We start from the raw sequence: 24,082 nt of genomic DNA, 5'->3' as shown, positions 1-24,082 counted from the left end.
GACAACCCTACATCGTCAGCAACCCCCTCTGTCCGTACCGGTTACGCAAATAAGAGGGGCGCATGCTGCATTGCGTTTGATTGGGTTTGGTGCGGGGCTCGACGGAGATGGCTAAGGGTTGACAACGGACACATTGTTTAATGGAGGTTCTACTGGGGCAGGCCTGGGGGGCCTGAAACGAGCTGGCCAATTTCCCTGTGAGCTGAACTGTTCAGCCCCTGAATTTCCAAAGGCTGCCCGAGGTCAGCTCCAAACCTCCTTTACTCCCAACGTACAACAGCGTTACAAGCCCAGTGCACCATATCTACAAACTCAAATCACACACGCATTATACCCAGTTTTCATCAACTGCTTTGTGCTGTAATGATTTCTCCATTTTCACTACAGCACACTGTCAAAGTGAGTCATATTTAAGCTGAGGTATGGAAAAGTCGTACCAAACAGTAATAGGATTTAAAAAAAAAAAAAAACAAAAACACAGCAGTGAGGCGCTCCAAAAATGAACCTTACTTGTTCATGCATTGAATATCTTGGGCATCTCGTTAATGTTAATATGAAAACATCCCCATTTGATGCAGCACCATGATGTGGAAGGAAGAAGGCAGAGGGTGGTGGGGGGCGGCACGTAACGCACAGTGATCTACATACTGCCATCATACCCTGAAATTCTTCCTTTTTAAACCATGAGTGATGGCATGTCAGTCAAAATACATAAGACATCTTGAATATGGCTGGTTTATTCAGACCCGGGGAGTTGTCAATCAGCAATGAAACTTGTCAGAGATCTTCCTTCAAAAAAATATGAGGTAACATTGTGTGCACCAGACAAATAAGCAAAGGTATGCTGGAGAATCGCACATGATATTTAGCATAACAGCAATTGGCTGGTATAGTGAGATATATGGGTGAATCTTGCAAAATATTTCAAAATAAAATTAAATTTAAAAAATAAAATTCTCAAAAAATAGGCTACTACACATTTACGGTACATTATAGTAAAGAGAGAAATCACTTTTTTTCTATTACAGTTATGAGAATAGGGGTTGAAAAATGTCAGTTTGCATTCTAAAATTAAGCTTAATTTTCCTCATGTCAAATATAATTTCTTATTTCATTCTTTTCATTTTTTAGGTTATACACACCCCAGACATATTCTTGACAGGTTTTGTGATAGTTACCCATATATACTGTATGTATGTCTATGAAAACAAAATATGCTCAATACAACACATGAGGGAAACAAGAGAGTGAGACTGAAACAAACAATAAAGAATAAAGAATAAATATGTTCATCTGATCAATATTTCACTGGTCACATTTCCATTTCAAAGAAATCTACGACAACCATTTTTGAGTCCGAAGACCTTTTTCACAACAGAGACTAATTATAAAGATCTCCGAAGCAGCAGCAAAAAAAAAAAAAATTTTGTTTGGAGTGGTCTGACATAGGCATTGACCAATATCGCTGTATCTTTTATTCCAGGACTGGGTGGACGAGGGCTACTTCAAGGATGGAGTATACTGTAGGAAGATTGACCAAGAACATGCCCCATTCTACAACTCAAAGAGAATAGACTTTGAACTTTATACATGATCTGTGGATGAATTGTTACAGATGTTACAGATTTTATTTTATTTTCTTCTGCCCATCTGAGAGGGCTTCTCTGAATAATTGTTTACTCTTCAATAATTGTCTTTGTTTTATGAACAAACATACACTAGAATGTGCTCCTGTGTTTGATACATGATGTGTTTTAAAATAAAGACTTTATGGCTGGATCCAGCCTGGTGTTCTGGCTAATGTTACAGCTATTCTGACCGGATTTACAATTTTAAAGAGTGCTGCTATTTTGCTACACACCAGATTCAAAAGGCAAACGGCGGGGCGCTACGTATGCCAAGGAAGCTTTGAAGTTCACATGGGGACAAAGACGACTATTCGTGGCCTCGCTATTGGTTGCAATTCTCCCTCCTGAAACCCAATTGGCAGAACGTTGACGCTGCACGTTCCTAATAAAGAATGTGACGTAACGCCGCGTTGAGTTTTTTTTTTATTGCTTGAAGAACATAAATACCAAACAAATAACAGTAAGAAAAATCTTAATACAATTCAAAGAAGTCCAAATAGCAGCATAACAAAAAATACATGGATAAACAAAATAAACATAACAGGAAAAGTAAGAAAGAAAAACAAATAAATACAAGAATAAAAAAAAAAAAAAAAAAAAAAAAAACAAAGCATGAGGGCTCAAGGACATTTCAAAAACAACACAAAAACTATCTCTTCCTCTCTCCTGGTTGCACACAGTCGTTCTCTCTTTATTTTCCAATAGTGTCATTTTTAATAGTGTCTCTCCATATTTGTTTGTGCCAGTGTGGCATATTATGTGAAAAGATGCATCACCCTCACAGATTTTATTAAATGCAGTGTCACCAGAACTAAGCGGTTCACTCTGATTGCTGTCATCCTGATACATTGCACACTGTTCAATATTATTGCATCAGCAAACACAAAACAAAGTGCAACTGGGTGCTAACCCCACAATTCAACTTTTTTTGCGCCCTTAATTCCATCAAGGCCTTGATTATTTAGAAACCAATCCATTCATTCAACTTTGACTGCATTATCTGGAGTCTGTATATTGATTTTTTTTTTTTTTTTTGAAAACCTTCCTGGTACAGTATAATCTGATCAGCCACCAGAGCCACACTACACTTTCACAACCCACAGCCGCTGTCGGGTTCATCAATATGCTACATCTATAGGGCCGCGTCTACACTGAAGTTCCCAAAGGCTAAACAGCTGAGATTTCTGTGGAACATGACTGGCTCCCACAGAAGGGCAACTACACCCACAGGAAATACCAACCACAGCCTGCTGTTCCTCAGCGGGTCATTAATTACACTTTCGCCAAGCCAAAAAAATGGCAAACAACAGGAAAAATCTTGATTTAGTCTTAACTGTCAATTCCACTTCATCATGCCGCTGTACCAAATGCCATTTTGGTTCACTCTGATTGCTGTCATCCTGATACATTGCACACTGTTCGATATTATTGCATCAGCAAACACAAAACAAAGTGCAGCTGGGTGCTAACCCCTCGATTCAACTTTTTTGCTCCCTTAAATCCATCAAGTCCTTGCTTATTTAGAAACCAAACTATTCATACAACTTTGACTGGATTACCTGGATTCTGGATATTGATTCTTTTTTCAAAACCTTCCTGGTACAGTATAATCTGATCAGCTGCACTGCACTTTCACAACCCAAAGCCGTTGTCGGCTTCATCAATATGCTGCATCTATAGGGCCACATCTACACTGAACTTCCCAAAGGCTAAACAGCTGATTTCTGTGGAACAAGACTGGTTCCCACAGAAGGGCAACTACACCCACAGGAAATACCAACCACAGCCTGCTGTTCCTCAGCGGGTCATTAATTACACTTTCGCCAAGCCAAATAAATGGCAAACACCAGGATTAATATTAATGTAGTCATTACTGTCAATGCCACTTCATCATGCCGCTGTACCAAATGCCATTTTACATTTTCTGAACAACAAAAATGTCTTCATAATTCTGGGTTTCGAACAGTGGTGTGAAAACATTGATTGGAGCAGCTCACTGCTCATGAATAGTGGCTGGCAAGCCTTCAAACTGTAAGTCATTACATGTGAGATCAAAACCTAGAGCTGCTGGCCACAAATGAACAGCATGGGGTGACAAAGGTAGGCCTAATCAATGTGACCATCACTGGTCTCCCTCAATTCATTAAAAGCCTATAGAAGCTGTGATGTGTTCTCTGTGCTCCGGATCTGTCAGCACGGAACAAAAGAGTTGGCCATTTAGATTTTTCCACCAAGCCGAGGGTCGCCTTGCCTTTCCTGAATTTAAAAAAAGTGTGTTTTCTAAAGCATTACCATTCTACCAAATGTTCTCTATTTTGGTATCTTCGCTAGGGATGCACTGTTACTGACATTCTAGCAGATTCAGGTGATAATTATTCATGTTGTGGCCAAAAATAAGTAACAGGAAAAATACTGTTTTCAAACAGTCAGTTTGTCTTCCATTGCTTCAACAAGCATAGTCCCAAACTCACACCAGTGGTTGTTACTATTGGGATGCTTAAACAAATAAACCACAGTTTTCATAGTGATTTTAGGGGGGAAATAACCTTTAAATTGCTTACTTGTAGTTAAGCAAGTAAGATGCCATTGGGAAAAGCATTAAAATTCAAATGAAATGTGCCCAATTAAAACATCACCATTAAATATACGTACACAAATATTCATTATCTGCATTGATCAGGCACAAAAAGGCTGAATCAAAACCACTGATTAATTAACAAACATTTAATCGGCAAACGATTGTCCACAATGACTGTGTCCAATATCTGTCCCCTTCTTCTTACTGCCAGAAATTTCAACGATCGACTTCAGGAACCGCACGTCCCTCTTGAATATCAGTCACAGGGGAAGCGGAAAAAGTGCCCATAATGAACGGCTGGGTTTGAATGCATCAATCAATCAATGAATAAGTGCTCTAAAGCAGAAAGGGCTCCAACCAGGGCTCGCCATGCTGCAGCTGGCTGTACAGTTCAGAGCATTTGCTCTATTCCAGTCTCGCATCTGCTCCTTCACAGACTACACTGCCTGCCGAGTTAATATGGCCCCGGTAAGGGGCAAATAACGCCATTCACCCATCTCCTGTTTCCTGCTATCTCCTCCATAACATAAAAACCTTGCTATTCCCAGTATGCTGCATTGCCTCCAAAAAACTTCTGTCATTTGCAAACAAAAGACATGTTCAGCTGTAATCATTAGAATCATAACTGGCAGCCAGAACAGTGCAAACCAAGACTGTTAGTGCTTCCGTGCCACAGTGTTTTCTGCTAACAGTAACACACTGGGAGAGGAAAAAAATCACAGAAGAACTGTCAGATTAAAGCCATTTGAAGCATAGACCCAGTCCATCCTTTGACATTTTGCTTTTCGGTTCTCACAAACGCCTTTCAAACTATATGTGTATATGTGACTATGTGCAAAAAAAGAGTGTTATAACTGCATGTCGGGACATTTGTCTTACTTTAGCATCTCCAACCACTCCAAATCCATCTATTTAGCTTTCAGTGCGATGTGGCATTGTTCCCGACAACTTAGTAAAGGTAAATAATGAGAGGAGTGATTCACAGCGACGGCGTCCTGTGCAAACACCCTGGATTTGCATGATTCATCTTTATTATGGCAATGTCTGGGACTCTTAAGGGCCTGACATCGGCTCAGCACATACACTAAGTTCATTAGAGCTCCGCGGGATGTGCTCTCTCCACAATCTGCGGCAGGATGCTCATTACGTTAGTCTACAGAAAAGAACTATAGCGGAACGAAAATAGACCCTGCAAGGTATTATGTCCTGTCGGATGGGTTTTTAAAGAGTTTAAAGGGATGAATCATCTCTGCATTGTGCTAGCACACAATATGTTTTCCATCTCACAAGTAAATACACATTAATGCAGAGAAAAGTAGTGCATTGGGGGATTTGCTGTGTCTGCGTGATAGATTTGGGAGCGGAGGGCAGGATTTATATGCAAGAGAAGAGCGGTTTCGCCTGTGATCTAATAACTTGTTTTAACTGACAGGCATTTTGTTCAGTTGCTGCATCGTTGATGGTGTTCAATATTTTGCGCCCTGGAGCACATCTTGTTACCACCTTTAAATCATCCTGCTAGTACGAGGCCTGTGAGAGCAAGGGCACAAAGCGATTTGAATATCCTTAAACACTGGGTGTGCATGCTAGTCACAATCCCTGGCAAGCCATCAATCAGTCCTTTATGGGGAATGAGGGACATTATGGTAAATGCTAAATGTGATGGGAGGGAAATTACTTTGAGGTCTGCTGTCGCCCATGCTAGCTTAGTTCAAATACCTCCCTTTCCCTCTTCCTCTCCGAAGAAAGATGCAACTAATGACATATCATTTGTGCCGCATAGATGATCCAACAGTTTGAAATCCCAGTGAGTGGCAACTTATGTATTTACAGATATATTGGGGAGGATTTACTAAACAGTTTTTATGTATGATATTTCAGAACAAAAAAACCTAGGTTTTATTTACAAATCACCAGCGATCCAGCCTAAACAGGGACAAAATGCACTGAAATAATGCTGTTATGCATTTAAATTACATTTTTGTTATTCTTTTCAGCACTAACACACCATTCCATGCAAGTTTGGCTGACAGTAGATGCTCTCAGAAAAAATGTATGCAGTGATGCAGTACCACTCACAGAAATCTGTTGGAGCAGCTTTCTAGTGGTCATAGTGGTCAGTCAGAATGTATTAAATTGGTCAAATGTGATAGTAAAGACATTTTTTATATCGCAAAAGATTTATATTTCAAATAAATGCTGTTCTTTTGATTTTTCTATTCATCAACGATTCCTGAAAAACAAATGTATAACAGTTTCCACAAAAATATTAAGCAGCACAACTGTTTTCGACATTGAAAATATTTGTTTTTTGAGCAGCAAATCAGCATATTAGAAAGATTTCTGAAGGATCATGTGATACTGAAGACTGAAGTAATGGATGCTGAAAGTTCAGCTTTGCCACCACAGGAATAAATTACATTTGAAAATATATTCACATATTTCACAATATTACTGTTTTTACTACATTTTTAATATAAGTGCAGCCTTAGCAAGCATGAGAGACATAGTTCGAAAACATAAAAAAATTTTGCCACCCCCAAACTTGTGAATAGTATACTCTATACACATACAATAGCTGCCTATATATTTTAGGAAGGAGATCCTTCTCATCAAAAAGTTTGATAATGCCTGTCCTAAGTTATAAATTAATTTAGCAGATCTACACAGAATCACAACTCCTATCACAATCAGTTGCATAAATTCACTGTATGCTAAGACTTGTTCTACTCAATGCTTTGATGCGGTGAAACCAAGGATGCACTCCTGCTCTGCTCCAAATGTTCCTCCGGTAATCACCTGCCATCTCCCTAACTGCTGCACCCTGCTGGGGAACGCTCTAGATGAAGCAGCTCCTAGATGGCAGTTGGCACTTCAAACGCAGGGAAGGGACGAGAAGGTTGTCAGAGACTTAATTGTGGCGGAGAGCCTGCGGTTCTGCATGCGCCACTGACGCCAGGCCCAATTAGCCAGGCGTACACAGTCTGCCAATCCATGAGGGACAAGAAGCGGCTGATTCGCCGTTCGCTCTCCTCTGACTAATGGATCGATATGTAGACAGGGCCTGGGAGATATACATGCGGCAGAGAGGCTGGCGTCCGAACTGACGCCATCTGCATGCATGTTACACCTGGTTTCTGCTTTATTTTTCCACCTCAAACTCCGGCTGGATGAATGGACTCATTCTGAGATAATTATTGTGATGATCCTTGTGAAAAAGAAGTGTGCTTAATTGTATTGAATGTCTACTTATAGTGTACTAAAATCTAAATAAGTATTAATGAAATATAAGGCCATTTAAGTGTACTTAAAGAGAGTGACAGTTTCTTAACACACTTAAGTACACATTTAAAGAAGTACACTTATTATTAATTATTTTAATGTGTTGACTAATATGCTAAAATACGTTAAATACTTGATTATAATTTTAACTGTAGTGTATTATTAAATATATAAGATTTACTCAATTGCAACTTCATCATTACAAATGTGCAATTACAAATAGAAATTTAATAGAAATTTCGATAGAAATGACATTAAAGTATATTTTAGTTTACCTTGAATTCTTGTCAATACATTCGACAGTACACTTATAGAATTATAAAATTATACATAAAAGTGTACTGAAGTCTTAAGTAGGTCAAAAAAGCAAGTTCAACTAACTGCATTTAAGTTGAACTATCTGCTTTTAATATATAAATTACAACACATTTTCATTTGATTGTAAATACAACATGCAATTAAGTGTCGAAACACATTACATTTATTTTTTTCTCCTGTTGAACGCAAAAGAAGATATTTTGAAGAATGCTTGTAACCAAACAGTTGCTGGTAAACATTGACTTCCATTGTGTCCCGATCGCTACTGTGAGGGAGCGCGGAGCGAGGAGTCGTGGAGTACATCAACAAGGAGTCTTTAATAACATCAAGGGAACCAGGAAAACACACGTGGCAGAGGAGGATGACATAAACAATACCAGACGAATGAAACTAATAAAAAATAAAACTAATGAAACATAATTACATGAGGGAAAACACACCTGGAAACAAATGGGAAACAATCAGGGAGCAGGAACAGGAAAACCAAATAAGGGCAAGGAAACACATAGGGAGCAAAACACACAAAACACGGAACAGAGTCTGACACATTGCATTTTGCATACTAATTTCCCATACTGGCTACCAGCAACTGTTCAACTGAATATTTTTCAAAATATCTTGTTTTGTGTTCAACAGAAGAAAGAAACACATACAGGTTTGGAACTACTTGAATAAATAATTACAGAATTTTTGGGTGAACTATCCCTTTAAGAATATTATTTTAAAGCATATTATTTCCATAATAAGTACTCTTTAATAAGTAAAGTGTAATTATTTTTCACAAGGGGAGGTTTGGGTCAATCTGTGTCTCACAGATATCTGAATCAGTCTGTCCATCAATACTGCTAATATAAAGCCTAGCAGTAAAGAACCACAATATTTATGAGCGCAATACACCACCAGCATAAGCCAAGCAAAATAGAGCGGTGGACACCAGCCGATGGCGTGGGAGATTGGCCCATTGATTTGTAATGAATATCCACAAGCTTTCCTTCCTCCCCTCAAGAGGGTTAAAAGCCTTTATTGTGGAGTTACACATTAATAGCGTCCCGCTAATGTCCCACAGCCCACTTACAGGCATCACCAGCGGCATTGGTGGAACCCCAGCTGTGCGTCTTGGTGGACAAGCGAAGCAATCTAAATGAAAGGACAGCAGGGATCAGCTCTGAAAAGCGGTATTGACACGGAGATGGCATTCTGCCTGCTATCAAGACTGCCGCAGATGGGGAGGTGGCCATTCATAACCTGCCCCACTGGAGATGTGTAATCATGTGACGACGTGAGCTGTTGGTTTAATAATATACAGCAAAAAAACAAAAAAACAAGTGGAGTTCAAATGAAGTGGAAGCTTGCCAGAATACAGAGGCGGAGCGGGCATGCAGGTGCTTTTGAGCGCCGCAGATGTTTAGCGCATCAGACAAGCTCTTGAGCGAGATGAGGAGCAGGCGCAAAAGGGGAAAAGGCATATATACACATGGCAAAACGCAAAAGGGCTTCTGAAAAAAATGAACACAACCTGAGAAAAGCGGCGCTGGGGAGAAAAGCGATTGGGATACATACTTCACAAGGCTGTGGAAGTGTCAGGCGTGCCTCAGAGACTGTTATGGCAGAGGGAAAGAAAGAGAGAGAGCGTGATAAAGCTTTACCATCGCCTCGGCACCTGGAAACTGTCAAAGCCTGATTCACAACTTCTGTCCTAAAGGAGGAGCAGACGCACAGGCACAATAACACTCATTTTCACGCAAGCGCTGCGAAAAGGAGGGCTTAAGGAGGGTCTTCATGCACTGAATGGCTCTTGATGAGAGTCTGAGGCACACTGCAATAGGTTAATCACTGGTAATCAAAAAACAGGTGTTGAATATTTGCAGTTCCTGCACATGATCATCAGACCTCAGGAGTGTGAGGTTTAATTAATAGTGATGTCCCTCTCTCGCAAGTTTTTTTTTCCTTCCTTCTGTTTATTTTCTCTTTTTTTCAGACTTTTTTCAAAAGCCATGAAGCACAACTGATTGCATCGGATCACCAAGAGCAAATTGCTTTTCCCCGGCAGAAGAGACAGGCAGAGGTGGGGGTGATAGGGGGTTAGAGGGAGTTTGTCGTTTATCAGCGGCTCAAAACATTTAGGGGCCCTTCAGCAGGGTTTTGGAGTGGCAGTAAAGACATATTTTACGTCTAAAGACCAAACACACTCAAAGGTCACTTTTCAAATATAGAGGAAATACCAAATATTACACAAACTGAAGTCTCTGTACATGTTCGCAATATATATTTTATAGGGCTCTAGACTGAAAACAAAATGACTATGGAGCCATTGGTTCCTTAAAGTAAACATTTAGGAGCCATATTACAGAATCACTCAATGAAGATGTTTTTTTCTGCCTGTTCGAGAAAATAAAAACCTTAAGAGACTCAAAAACCTTACAACTGGACCTTAATAACCAGATATATTTATATAAAAATATGACCATCACTCTGGTGTTGTCATGTGTACGTTCCTGTTTGCCCTTATTTGGTTCTTCCTGTGTCCTGTCCTCATTGGTTATCATTTGTGTCCAGCTGTGTTTGATTAATTAGTTCATTTGCTCCCAGGTGTGTCCCATGTTTTTGGTGTCTGTGTATTTATAGTTTGTTCTGCCCCTTGTTTCCCGTCTGCTGTTAAATGTCATTCCTGAGTTCCTGTGTGTGTAAACCTTTGTTTGTTGGATTAAAGACCCACTCGAAGTATTCTCCTGCGTCTCCTCGTTCCTTCCTCCCCGAGTGTATTGTGACAGAACAGCAGACCATTACAGAAAAGTGAGCGGCGCCTCTTCTCCCCGTGTTTATTTTCCGGTTTTTCAAAGTGTTTTTGTTTTCCGTTTGTTTTTTCCCCCGAGATTATGGAGGAACGAGCGATGTTCATCGCCGTGGCTCAGACGAACCCCGACCCTGTCAGCTACGCGAGGGCGTTCGTGCCGCTCGCCCTCGCCAGCTCCCTCGAGAGGGAAACCCTCGTGACGCTGTTCCAGATCGGGATTACTTACCATCGCCCCGCAGAGCTCCGAGACACCACCAACCTCGACTGGAAGGAGGCAGTCATCCGGTGTCTGGAGAGCCTCCGATCCCGATCCGGGACCCCTCCGCCGGCCGTTCCTCAGTCAAGCCTGCCGGCCGTGGCTTTCTCCAGCCCGCCGGCCACTTCAAAGTCAAGCCTGTCGGTCGTGGCTTTCTCCAGCCCCAGAGCTGGCTCCAGTGTCGGCTCCAGCCCCAGAGCTGGCTCCAGTGTCAGCTCCAGCCCCAGAGCTCACTCCAGTGTCGGTGCCAGCTCCTTGAAAGCGCCTTGCTGTGCCTGCTCCTCCAGAGCACCCTCCAGTGCCAGCTCCTCGTAAGCGCTTCCCAGTCCCCGAATCCAGCCCAGAGTGGGCTCCTGAATCCTCGTTTAGTCCAGGAAGGGCTCCTGATCCCCAGTTAAGCCCAGGGAGGGCTCCTGATTCCACGTTTAGCTCAGGAAGGGCTCCTGATCCCCATTTTAGCCCAGGAAGGGCTCCTGATCCCCATTTTAGCCCAGGGAGGGCTCCTGATCCCCAGTTTAGCCCAGAAAAGGGTCCAGTTCCCGAGTATAGCCCACGGAGGGCTCCAGTTCCCGAGTTTAGCCCAGTGAGGGCTCCTGTCCCCGAGTTTAGCCCAGTGAGGGCTCCTGTCCCCGAGTTTAGCCCAGTGAGGGCTCCTGTCCCCGAGTTTAGCCCAGTGAGGGCTCCTGTCCCGTGCTTAGCCCAAGGAGGGCTGCAGTCCCTGAATCCCCTCCAGAGCGCCCTCAAGTGCCCGCTCCTCCAGAGCGCCCCCCAGGATTCCTAGTTTTCCCAAAGAAAATGTTGGGGGGGGGGCCATATACCCATGGCCGAGCCAGCTAAGGCCACGGAGGATCCGCCATGGCCTCCTGAGTCCCCTGATCCGCCATGGCTCCCTGAGCTCCCTGCTCTGCCATGGCTCCCTGAACTGTCGGCTCCGCCATGGCTTCCTGATCCGCCCTGGAGGCTCTCCTTGTCTCCGCCCTGTTCCAGTCCTGCACCAGCCTCCAGGGTGTCCGTCCCCCCTCCCCGATGGTACTGTTACGGCACGGGACGCGCCGTCCGGGAGGGGTGCGATCTGTCACGTGTATGTTCCTGTTTGCCCTTATTTGGCTCTTCCTGTGTCCTGTCCTCATTGGTTATCATTTGTGTCCAGCTGTGTTTGATTAATTAGTTAATTTGTTCCCAGGTGTGTCCCATTGGTGTCTGTGTATTTATAGTGTGTTCTGACCCTTGTTTCCCGTCTGTTGTTAAATGTCATCCCTGAGTTCCTGTGTGTGTAAACCTTTGTTTGTTGGATTAAAGACCCACTTGAAGTATTCTCCTGCGTCTCCTCATTCCTTCCTCCCCAAGTGTATCGTGACAGGTGTATTATTTATTTTTATTTATACATTATCATATCAACAAGCAATCAGGAAACAGACTAATGTAAGTCTCAAAATCCTAAATTATACAATCACAGAAATGGTTCATTTCGAATCTGACTTAACCAAAAAAAAATGTCTCTAGGTTCAAGTGAAAGAGTCAGTTGTGAACAACTCCTAATGATTTACTAAATGAGTCTGATTCGAACTGCTAACAAAAGGCTGTTTCGTGAAACTTTTTGTCCAACTCATTAAAAAATAACTGGTCATTTGTTCATTAATAGAACTTAATCTAAAATTCAGTGAAATAGTCAGTTGTGAACACCTCTGAATGATTCACCAAATTAGTCAGATTTAAACCACTAACTAAAGGCTGTTTCATTAAATGTTTTGACTGACTCATTGAAAAGAACTGGTTCTTATGAGTCATTTGTTCACGAATTGGACATCACAGTTCATGCACAAAATTATATCTCGATGAAAGGGTACTTTAGTCGCAGTCTGGAGCCCTGTTTTATTGACCTTTTTGCATAAACACATCTGACACCGTATTTGATACCTAACATGATATCTAATATAACACTACATATTCTATTCAAATTTCATCTATCTGATTATATCTTTTAACATCAGTCCTCATCTGTCTCATAATACATACCATCTGCGGTTAATCTATACAAACATAATCTCGGCGCCCTTGACACATCACCATGTGCGTGTATGATGAAAGCTGGAGGAGGTGGTCTGTGAATTCAATCAGATACAATTTTACAAATAAGACTCTGGATTCATTTAATAAGAGGTTTAATCTATAAAACATGCTCTCATATGCAATTCCCACCCATTCATTTTCTGATTTTTCTGAAAGGACAAGACTAAATTTAATTGTAAACCATAATGCGTTTCCGAATGCCATAGAATGTGATGTAAAAAGCAGGGCAGGCTGAATTATGGAAGGGGCAGGACAAGCACATAAAGTACTATTACTCCCCATGCTCCTGCCATGGCCAGTGATTAAAGCAGGCCATAAAGACAAACATACATACAGTGTGGGTTAAAGGATGAGAGCGCCGCGGCAAGGTCTTCCATTTTTATCAGGCTTAATGGAGAAAACAGCAAAAATGGGCAACAACATTTTCAAATCATGTGAGTGCAATGTTGCACTACAAAACAGCATGGGAATCATTAGGACAGGATATAGACTATGGCATATTTAGGTCAAGAGCATACATAAAGACTAGACTGCAAAAATACGAGTTTTATAATTAGACTCAAGCCTGTCAGACTCCTGGGCTACATTATGCCTTCTTCTCATCCATATATAGACCGGATCCATTATAGTACAAGTTCAGTAAGGCAACCACGTTATTTCAATCCCATCTCTACATCTGAACTCCCTACTTTTCCATCTTTACCATCTGGCCTCTGGAAGCCTGACAAAGTCATTGATCATCCCGGCTGCACAGATGTTCAGATGTAGCCGCTACAAAAGAACTTCAAATGCTGTTTAAGTGGGTTAGTTGCTGTATGATGGTAAGGGCAGTGGTGTTCTGAATTGAGGAGGCAAAGTCCTCACTATTTTTCACATGCTTTATTTTAATTCAATGTAAACTAATGTCCCAGTTACACTTCAAGGGATAGTTCACCCAAAAATTAAAAATTTGAAACAAGTTGAAAACACGATCTGTAAGGGTTTCTTAGTGAGCAGTCAGCTTGGTGAAATTAACAGTTCATCTCCGTGTCTGTGACCATCATGACACTTTTTACCTGTCATTGTTTACTGAGCTTTGATGAATGATGATCCTAAAATAGGTTGACTATTGAAAAGAACATCAGTTCACGAATAAAATAAGCATGAAATTTGAAAAGTGTGACTTTTTATAGTTATTATTTGGGATTCATGTAAAATGCTTAATACTAACTTGATAAGATATGTATACTTGTAAAAAATTACATTGAAAATGTAAAAATACAATATATATATTGTGTAAGTAATGTTTATTTAAGCTGGAAAATGTGCCAACATTAAAGCAATAATTAATACCCAAAAATGAACATGATGTCCTCAATTAATTACCCCCATGTTGTTCCATACCTATATAAATTTCTTTCTTCTGTTGAAACCCAAAGATGATGATATTTTGAAAAATGTTGGTATACCCAAACAGTTGCTGGTAGCCATTGACTTCCATAGTATGGAAAAAAAAATACTATGGATGTCAAAGGCTGTTTGGTTACCAACATGCTTCAAAATATATTTTTTTGTGTTCAACAAGTTGAGGGTGAGTAAATTATGACAGAATTAATTTTTACATGATATCTATGTGGGTGAGTTGTTTACTTACTTTTTAATTAGTCTTCACATTATATTTATTCATTCAGATGGATGAACAGATGCGCAACGCGCATGAAAACAAGAGACAAGATTTATCACATTAACTGCGTAATAGGCCAGTCATAGTGCAATGAATGCACTGCCTCCTCTTAAAGGAGACATATTATGCCCCTTTTTACAATATGTAATATAAGTCTCTGGTGTCAGTTTCAGCTCAAAATACCCCACAGGTCATTTATTATATAATTTTGAAAATGCCTATTTTGAGTGGAAGCAGAAACACGTTGTTTTACGTACCTGTCTCTTTAAATGCAAATGAGCCCTTTTCCAAAACAGAACTGCACCATTACAGCTCGTACCTGCTAAAAACATCTGTTTTGGTTCTGATTATCATGTTTATCGCGCTGAAACCATGAGTTTTAAACCATATTAGTTTAAACTTCTGATATACGGTTTTATGAGTGCACACATCCGAAGCATATGGACAGAAAGTACACCGTTGTCGCTTACGAAATCAAAATGACGGCGCCGTGGGTGGAAACTAACAGATTAAGGGGTGGTAATATTATAATGAGATCCCTTTGCAATGTCATTAGGGGAGCGAAATCAGACGCTTGCAGAAAAAGGCTTACCAAAAAGAAAAGTTACTGGGTTAATCTTTTTCACATTTTCCTTGGTTGGTAGATGCACTGGAGACCTGATTATAGCACTTAAAACCTGGAAAAGTCAGATTTTCATGATATGTCACCTTTACGAGATGTTTTCACATTCATTCTCAATTACCCCCACCAAACCCACAGTGTTTTTGTTTTTACGTTACGTATGCTATAAAAAGGAGTGAGTTACACATGTTTTTATGCTATATTTTCGTAATTATTTTATTTCTGTAATGTGAATATTTTCTCATCCAATTTTCGAGGAGGCACTGCCTCCCTTGCCTCCTCAGAGGAAACGCCCGTGGTGCATATGTGCCAGTTGTGCTAACGGCAGGAGGCGGGGCACCCTGGCAGCATCCAGATTTCTCCCAGCAGTACTGTCTACTGAGCTCTGTCCCAGCTGACCATTCATCAGCATTACAGAAGTGGCAGGTCTGCCAGTGTGGCCGTGGGAGGCCATCCAGCCTGGCGGCCGACTCATTAATCAGGGACGTAATAAAGACTAGGAGAGCAGACGCTCAACCTCACAGCTCCTGCTGAAACACAGCTGAGCGAGTGTGCGTGTGGGGGTCAAGAGGTCAAGCTGACAATCACTCCCCTTTCCATCCTTCTTCTCCAGCACTGCCTGGGCCGACACAGGGCACTGATAACTTGCTGATTGAGTGATATTGCTTGATCCTAAAAGACAGGGTGTGCACCTAATGGCTTCTCGGAGCAGGATGAGCTACGTTGGGAGAAAGTGTGGCCGAACCCTCCCCCTGGTGCTTCGGGTAATGAGGTCAGGCTGTGGAACTCACCCTCCTCGAGGGCTGATCTCAGCTGGGTTGACTAGCACGGTGTTTAAGTCGACCCATCATTGACACTCTTATTCTCTCAGTGGAGACCTGGGATGTCTGATCTTACACAGTGCCAGAGCACAGACAGTGACTGCGCTATGTTACTTGCGCTGCGCTGAGACCATTCGGCACTACAGTCATATCTCAAATGTGGATTTTAATGCTGTGTGTTTGCTAACAAGTGGCTAAATATAGACTACAGCTACAGCAAGGATTTGAGTTTTACATGCTTGATGAATGAGACAACCATTGTGAGACTTCACAATTTCAAAGTTGTAAATAAAACAGGTTACTGGAGTACGTTTTACAAAAAATACAACTTCAGTCTTTCAAAACTGAAGTAGTAATTCAAAACACTACTTCAAAATTTCACGTTTAATTCAATGTTACTTGCAGCTTCTTTTCACTATATAGCAACATGTAAGCAATTTTTAAATTCATGTAGGACGTATGAGTTTATTTTGTACAACAAAAAGAGAAAATTCCCTTAAGTAACATTAACCAAAGATCACATTTTTCTCTAAACCATAAACTACAATTCTCATCACAGTTCTCAAAGGAAATGTCAGAGGGAACCAATGGCGAATAAGCATTTTGGTTTCCAAACTGATGTCATGAATCATTTTTAGCAACATTGTTAGAGATATTAATGTTATTTTGGGCAATTTAGCCTTAATAATAATTTTATTAGGGATGCACCAATTCACTGATACACTTCTGGCTGACACCAATAAGTCAATAATGATTTTTATGTTATGATCAATAACCAATAAGTGACCGATAATACAATTTTATAATATTTTGTCTAAATAAAAATTTAGTGTGAATGATCTGTAAATTGAATTGAGGCATCACAACATTACAATGCACAGTATTAAAAAATGAATATTCATTTTTGAGATTTGCTAAAGATTACATTTAACAGTGTTATTAAATATAACTTAAGAATAACTTTAAGTGGCCATATATACTTAAAACAAATACCTAATAGCGATCATGTTTGATCGTTGTAATCCTTATACAGCAACTTGTTAGCAACTTCAAAATTCATGCTGGAGGTATAATGTTTTTGTAGAATAAAGTTTTCTTCTTTACCAGCATTTTTTACTCAAAACTATAGTACAGATACATAATGCATCCCTATTTCTTTTAATCTTCATTATGACTTTTCATTGCCATGTTCAAAGTGTAAATCTGCTGTAAATGAGACAAGTGATTCCGCAGCAAAGATTCTAGAATGAAGCTCCATTAAAATCTAAATGTTGCATTACAGGGAAGCAGCTGGTAAAGCTGGTAAAGGTTCCTACAACATCTTTACACCACCTGCTCTGTCATGACAATCAGCACACTTGATTTCTGTCTGTTGTGCATGCAAATCAATATTCATTGATTTCACGTACACTTATGCTGCATTGAAAAGTCTTTGCAAATGCACCATATATACATATATGCTTAGACTCAGCTACTGTATGTATTAGAAACTGTTGCAGATTACAAATGTAACCATATATCCTTTGCTCACAATGCCATGAGCCAGCCGTGGGGGTGTCCCGTACACCAGTGAACCTCATTTAAAAACATTCATACTTGCTAATGCACCGTTGCCTTATTCAAAACAGCCTTAACATGAGTCACATATTTTTTACACATTGACATTTGACTTTTCCTGTGTGCGTTTCCTGGTGTGCATGCACTAATTGTGTATTTACATCTGCGTCTATCACAGCAGGACAGCACAGACCCCAGCAAATTGACCCACTGACCTTCCTGCATTTCTTGTATAGCCCATCATCCATTTGTGAGTTGTGGGTCGTGCTTTTAGCCTGTTGTCTGTGCTCAGTGTGGAATGATGGAGCTGTGCATTAGTCAGAGTGCTTTTCAAGGTAAGAGCCATTCAGCGCACAACCCTGAAGCCTCATCACACCTGTCCTGAAGGTGACTGATCGGAAACACTAACTTATACACCTCTAAAAGCAGAAAGGTCAATGTTCCAATCACCAATATATAATCAATACAGTGCAAAATGTAATTAGTACAGACAGACAAGAGGAGTCTGAGACAAAAGACATGATGGAAAAGCTCTGCTCATTCAATCAGTCTCAACTATGAAGTGCAATTTAAATCCTGCCACCTAAAACTATGAAACATATCACATTTGCAAATGAAAGATTCTTCCCAAATGATGAGGGGCTTGTGAGATGATTGCTTCGCAAGTGTCTCCACAGCAGAGTCTGACAGGTGAGTAAAAGTGCAAAGGTATTCTTGAATTGGAAAAATGTCAAGATGGAAATTATGTATAGATTAAAAAATATAATTTGACACCGCATAGAATATTTACGCAGAGAATTGAGTGCTGCGTATCTCTCAAAAGTATACTGCATGGAGCAGCTCTTCACAAATAACACAGGGATTATCCCTTGTATTGCTCGCAGAGCTTTTACAGTAAGACAAAAAAAAGAGTGACGGGAATTGTCAGACAAAAGCTAAAAACAACACAGAGCTCTTAGGTAGTGGTGTACAACAGCTTTCTGGTGCGAAAATGAAGTGCAACATGGACTATGCTGTGCTTGGAAAATGACTGTAGCAGTTTTCAGTGAGCAAAATGCATGGCTAGCATTTAGTGTTATATTTTACATGTTTTGTGTGATTAATCAATGTTTTAAAAATAAACATGACCTTTGTAAGGCTCTGTACTGATATAATCCTTAAAACAAATGCAAATCGTGAGAAATATCAACGTCAAATATTACTGACAACAATGTTTTAGTCCCCTATGTTAAATGACAAATATTAGATATGAAACATGCAAACTGTTTCAGAAGATGTCACTCACTTATTCTGTCAACAGTGTGGTGTAAAGGAAGTGTGGATGAAACAGGCCTACAGTTTATACTAGAACAAACCAATCTAATTTTAAAACGTCACCTACATTATTCTCATGTTCCAAACATTGTGCTTTAGTTTTAACATTTTTTTTTACATGATTACGCTGCTTTCTTTCTACAACAATAAATTAAAATAGTTACTGAAGAGATTTTAATTTAAGTTTACATAACTATGAATGGATTTTCCCTGTAAATAAAATGCATTTTACAGTGACTTGTGAAGGTGAAGATCCGATCTTGATAATCACTGAAAGTACATTTCACTTTTAAATCAGTAGATAAATAATGTTCCTTAGTCTCACCACACTATGATCCTCAAATTAAAAACCTGTTGAACCTCAAACTTTTCAGCTTGTTATACATGATCACATGTAATATTCGGATCAGATAAATCTATAACCAAAGATCTGGCTTGTGTACTTTACATCACGTAATACTGAATGAGAACTTACAGCCATTACATTTCTGGCTGACACCAATAAGTCAATAATGATTTTTATGTTATGATCAATAACCAGTAAGTGTATTTAATAAATATTTATAATATTTCGTCTAAATAAAAATTTAGTGTGAATGATCTGTAAATTGAATTGAGGCATGGAAGAAAAATGGAAAATTAAAACGAGAGACTAGATCTCTGGCAAGAATAAAAATAACACAATGCATAAATAAATATAGAAGAGCGTGGAGCAAATAGGAAATACACTGTCAAGCGCGGTGCTGTCCATCCTGTGTGGGCTTTATCACAATTACGCCGATGACTTTGTGACTTACGAGTCCATCTGTTGGGCAATGTGTGATGAGAGAACATATTTCAGCTCGAGTGCAACCAAAGTACTAGTGAAGCGTCTTAAATAAACCTCCTCAACACAAATCTGCTAGAGTTTTTTCTCCGCTAACAAATGTACAATACAGTGAGAAATGGGTTCACATCATCTTCCCATCGGTGTCTGTGGAGCTGCGCGTATCCTCTTCCGCTAATCGCGTGGAAAGCAGAACAAGTATACAATGTTTAGAATTATAAATATAAATGCTTACCTTGCCCTCGTGCCACCCACACGACAGCAAAGACGGCCAGAATCAGAATGACCATGTTTGGTGTGTAATTTCTTGTCGAGTTCATGCTCGCGGCAGTGGGCTCCTATCACAGAATATGTCCTTGTATTAAAACACTTTCCGAATAATTAAAGAGGAACAGGACACAAACGTTCCGCGAGACCTCCGCCGCACGCGCCGTGAGGAACGAGACGGGGAGCTCTGGTCAGATTTGTAATTGTGAACGGAGGAGAGCCGGAGAATGTTCAATTTCTGTCAGCACCTCTCAGACTGAGTCGAGCCGTTTCAGTACCGCGGACAGCTCCTAGCGTCAGCAACTGGAACAACTTCAGGCTCCGCGCAAAGTTTGTACCGTACATAATCTAATAGTGCCCTCGATTAAATGGCTCATGTATTAGCATTTGTATTTCATTTCAACTGCTGACTGAGGCGAAAGGAGGAAGTGGTCGACCGTGCACTGCGGATTAAACAGATTACTCTAGTGTGCACACCTACTGAGCTAGTCAAAAATATATTAAAAAAGCAATAAAAAAATGAATAAATGTTTTCATATGAAATACATGTTTTCTGTAATAAAAGTCATATTGAAATATTTTGTAGGGCATAGAGTACTAACTGTATGTGTATAATGTCTAGAGATTATAAAAATAAAAAAAGAAAAGCATTAAGAGGCTGCAATATGGTGAAAGAAGTTGTCAAATGTTTTATTTTTAGTTCATAAAAACAAAATAAAAATGTAATTAAAATATAAATAAAATATTATTAATGCTTGAACTTAAAAGTCACTTCATTTTCATGGGACAAGAAAACCATTACTTTACTTTTAAAATATATACACACATACCATTCAAAAGTTTTGAGGTCAGTAAAAAAAATCTTACTGACCCTAAACTTTTGATATGATATATATATATATAAAAAAGTTATGATATTGACATTTTATACTACTACTGTATTTTTAATGAAATCAATACTTTTATTCAGCAAGGATGTATTAAATTTATCAAAAGTGACAGTAAAAAAAAAAAAAAACATTCATTATGTTACAAAACAATGCTGTTCTTCTGAACTCTCCGTTCTTCAAAGAATCCAGAAAAAAGGATCACAGTTTCCACAAAAATATTAAGCGGCATACCTGACATTAATAATAATAGGAAATGTTTCTTGAACACACAAAATCAGCATATTAGAATGATTTCTGAAGGATCATGTGACACTGAGGACTGGCGTAATTGCTGGAAATTCAGCTTTGCATCACAAGAATAAAATACATTTTAAAACAGAAAACAGTGATTTTAATTTGCAAAAATGTTTTACAATATTACTGTATTTACTGTTGTCAAGATCTCTAGCTGGAGTGCCCGTGAGCTTCGCTAGAGGGCACCCCATCCCGGACTTTACCACTCCATCATAAACTTAATTTCCCATAATCCTTTGCCCGGACTCATCAACACTCACTCTTTGCACCTGTGTCTCATTTACCCTGTCTGCTCACCCTATATAAGTCTGGTTTAGTTTGTCATTCTTGGCGAAGTCTTGTAAGTGTTACACTGCATCTCTGAGCGTTTCTATGTATCTTGGTTTTTGGACTCTTTGCCTGTGTTCTCTGCCTTGTTTAGTTGGACTGATTGCCTGTGTGTTGACCCTTGCCTGCTGTAATTAAGTTTTTGATGGAGTGGTAAAGTCCGGGATGGGGTGCCCTCTAGCGAAGCTCACGGGCACTCCAGCTGGAGATCTTGACAACTGTGGTTTTGGTCAAATAAATGTAGCCTTTGTAACAATCTTTCAAAAACATTAAAAAAAAAAACACTGACCCCAAACATACTTAAACCTTCTTATCAAACAGCAAGTTTAATTCAGGTCAAACAGTGTAATTCTACAACAAAAAAAAAATAATAATATTCATGTTATATGCAAGACTCAAAAATCTACATATTTTGACCTTTCTATGAAAAGTCAGGTTTTGTTCAGGTCAGAAGGAACAATTCCAAGAAACATCTTGAGTGTATTTTTGCCTTGAAAATATTTTGGGAAACTTTTTAAAATGACATGCAATAAAAGTGTAAGAAAAACATTTTAGCATTTACCTGATAGTTACACAGATTGTTAGATCTGTCTCTAAACAATAACTTTGCAATTATAGCAATATCACAGCTATTTGCAACAGAACCACTGTTAAGATTTGTTTTTTTGTTTTGCTGCATTCTTTCCCACTGGAATGGGGTAATTCTGGTGAATAAAAACATCTAATTATAAGCAAACCGCCTCAGTTTATAGCGATAATTTAAAAGAATCTAGAGAGGAAAAGGGAACAATTAAAATCTCAAAACTTGTCTCTCCTAAAAATGACCTATACAATGACCTGCTCATCAGTTCCCAGTATTTGCGCTCCACAAAGAACTAAATAGTAAGGAAAAGAGCAACACTCATGAAATATACATGAGGTGAGACAGAGGACTTTGTGGCAATAATATAGAAATGTTAAGTGATGCCGCAGAGCTGAAGAGTTATGAACGTTAACCACCAAATGTTAATGCAGTCCTCATCTGCTGGCCATTATTGCAATTATAGGAAGCCATCATCACCTTTTCATTTCACCATATTTCTCTCGGAGCCTGCTCATGTTTATGTGGAAATGTTCTCTGCATCTCTGTGTAATAATTACTATTCCAAGCTCAGTGGTGAGACTGTAACTGGTGATTATAATTGCACACTGCAAAAGTAAAAATGCTGAATTTACAACCTGGTTAGACAAACTTAACAAGCAGAAAATGATTGATTTCTTGATTGAAGCTGTGCAGTCTTAAACAGCTACATAGTACTCTACCTTTTTGAATGCATTTGTTTCACGAGAACAGGGTTCACTAAAGCATTAAGGTTGCCTGTGCCTACAAGCCAGTATCCTGAGGTTAAATCATCTCTGTGTGTCAGTGCTTAAATGGATATTTCAACCGATAATTTCAATTCTGGCATCATTTAATCACCCTTATTTCATTCCAAACCTGTATGATGTTTTTCTTCTGTGCAATGGAAGGTATTTTAAAAATGCTTCAACTGTTTTTTGTCCATAAAATGAAACTCAACAGGGTCCAAAACAACAAAAGACCCACTGACTTTAATTTCATGCACAAAATGCTTCAAAATGTATTCTCTTGCTTTACAGACACACAAAAAGTCATGCAGGTTTGGAATGGCATGAAAGAATTTCCATTTTGGGGTGAACAGTCTTCAACAATCAGTTAAATCCAGAAAGAAAAGCTGCCTCCGAAATCACATACTCTCTTAGGGTGTGTTTACACTAATGTAGTTCAGTTCCCTTGGTCCGGACCAGAAAAGAAAATGAAACATTTAGTCCTGGTTGGCTTTGCGTTCATGCTGACATTTTCAGATACAGAGCAAAAGGCATAAGGACACGGTCATAACCTGATTGGACAGCTTTTAAGGCATATCTTGCTAACTTACCAAACATCTAAACAATGCTGTGTGCTGGGCTAAATGTGTTCATTGTATGTGTGTAAATGCATTATTTTTACCCGCTTATATCTCACAAAGAACTTATCAAATATGTAAATGACTGGAGTCAAAACAGATACAGGAATTCTTCCGTTGCACATAGATCTGCTGTAAGGAGACGGCGGTTCCGACGTCTGTACCAAAATGTAATGGGCAACAAAGCTCCCGACAAGAAGAACCAGGTATGCTTGAGCATTCTGTCCTCTTCACAGTTGCATCTTGTAACATCACACGCTGTTTTTGGTTTGTTTAGATGGCTTATTTGGTTTGTACCTAGGTTCGGATGGCAGCGTTCACACTTATTCAAATGAACCGTACTAACAAAGCAATTGCACTAGACTTTGTTTTACTAACACCAAACCTGCAAATGTATACACACCCTTAGTAGGTATACTACATTTGAATAAGAACTTCATTCACAATCGTTTAAAAAGTATGTTCTGTATGAAAGTGTGTAGTGTGAGTGAAATTTAGACGTACTACATCCGTACTACATTCACACGTTATTTTATAAATTGTGAATTCGGACTAACTACTGTCTTCATAAAAAAGAATATATATAATATATATATATATATGTTATAGTC

At 39.5% G+C, this 24,082-nt stretch overlaps 1 protein-coding gene across 2 annotated transcripts in view; it reads right to left on the bottom strand.

The window, feature by feature from the left end:
• The window catches only part of LOC107718290 (seizure protein 6-like), a 110,192-nt gene extending 89,922 nt beyond the window's left edge, over positions 1-20,270 (bottom strand). For both annotated transcript variants that reach the window (XM_016525311.1, XM_016525310.1), the window contains exon 1: positions 19,965-20,270. In XM_016525311.1, coding sequence (XP_016380797.1) covers positions 19,965-20,049 — 85 coding nt within the window. In that variant the 5' untranslated portion in view covers positions 20,050-20,270. The remainder of the gene's footprint in view (positions 1-19,964) is intronic.
• Positions 20,271-24,082: the final 3,812 nt, after the last annotated feature.

Source organism: Sinocyclocheilus rhinocerous, unplaced genomic scaffold, assembly GCF_001515625.1.
Source record: "Sinocyclocheilus rhinocerous isolate Xijiao unplaced genomic scaffold, SAMN03320098_v1.1 scaffold1024, whole genome shotgun sequence".
Lineage (NCBI taxonomy): Eukaryota > Metazoa > Chordata > Actinopteri > Cypriniformes > Cyprinidae > Sinocyclocheilus > Sinocyclocheilus rhinocerous.
Note: the sequence above shows the minus strand (reverse complement) of the source record. Positions and strands in the feature narration are given on the sequence as shown.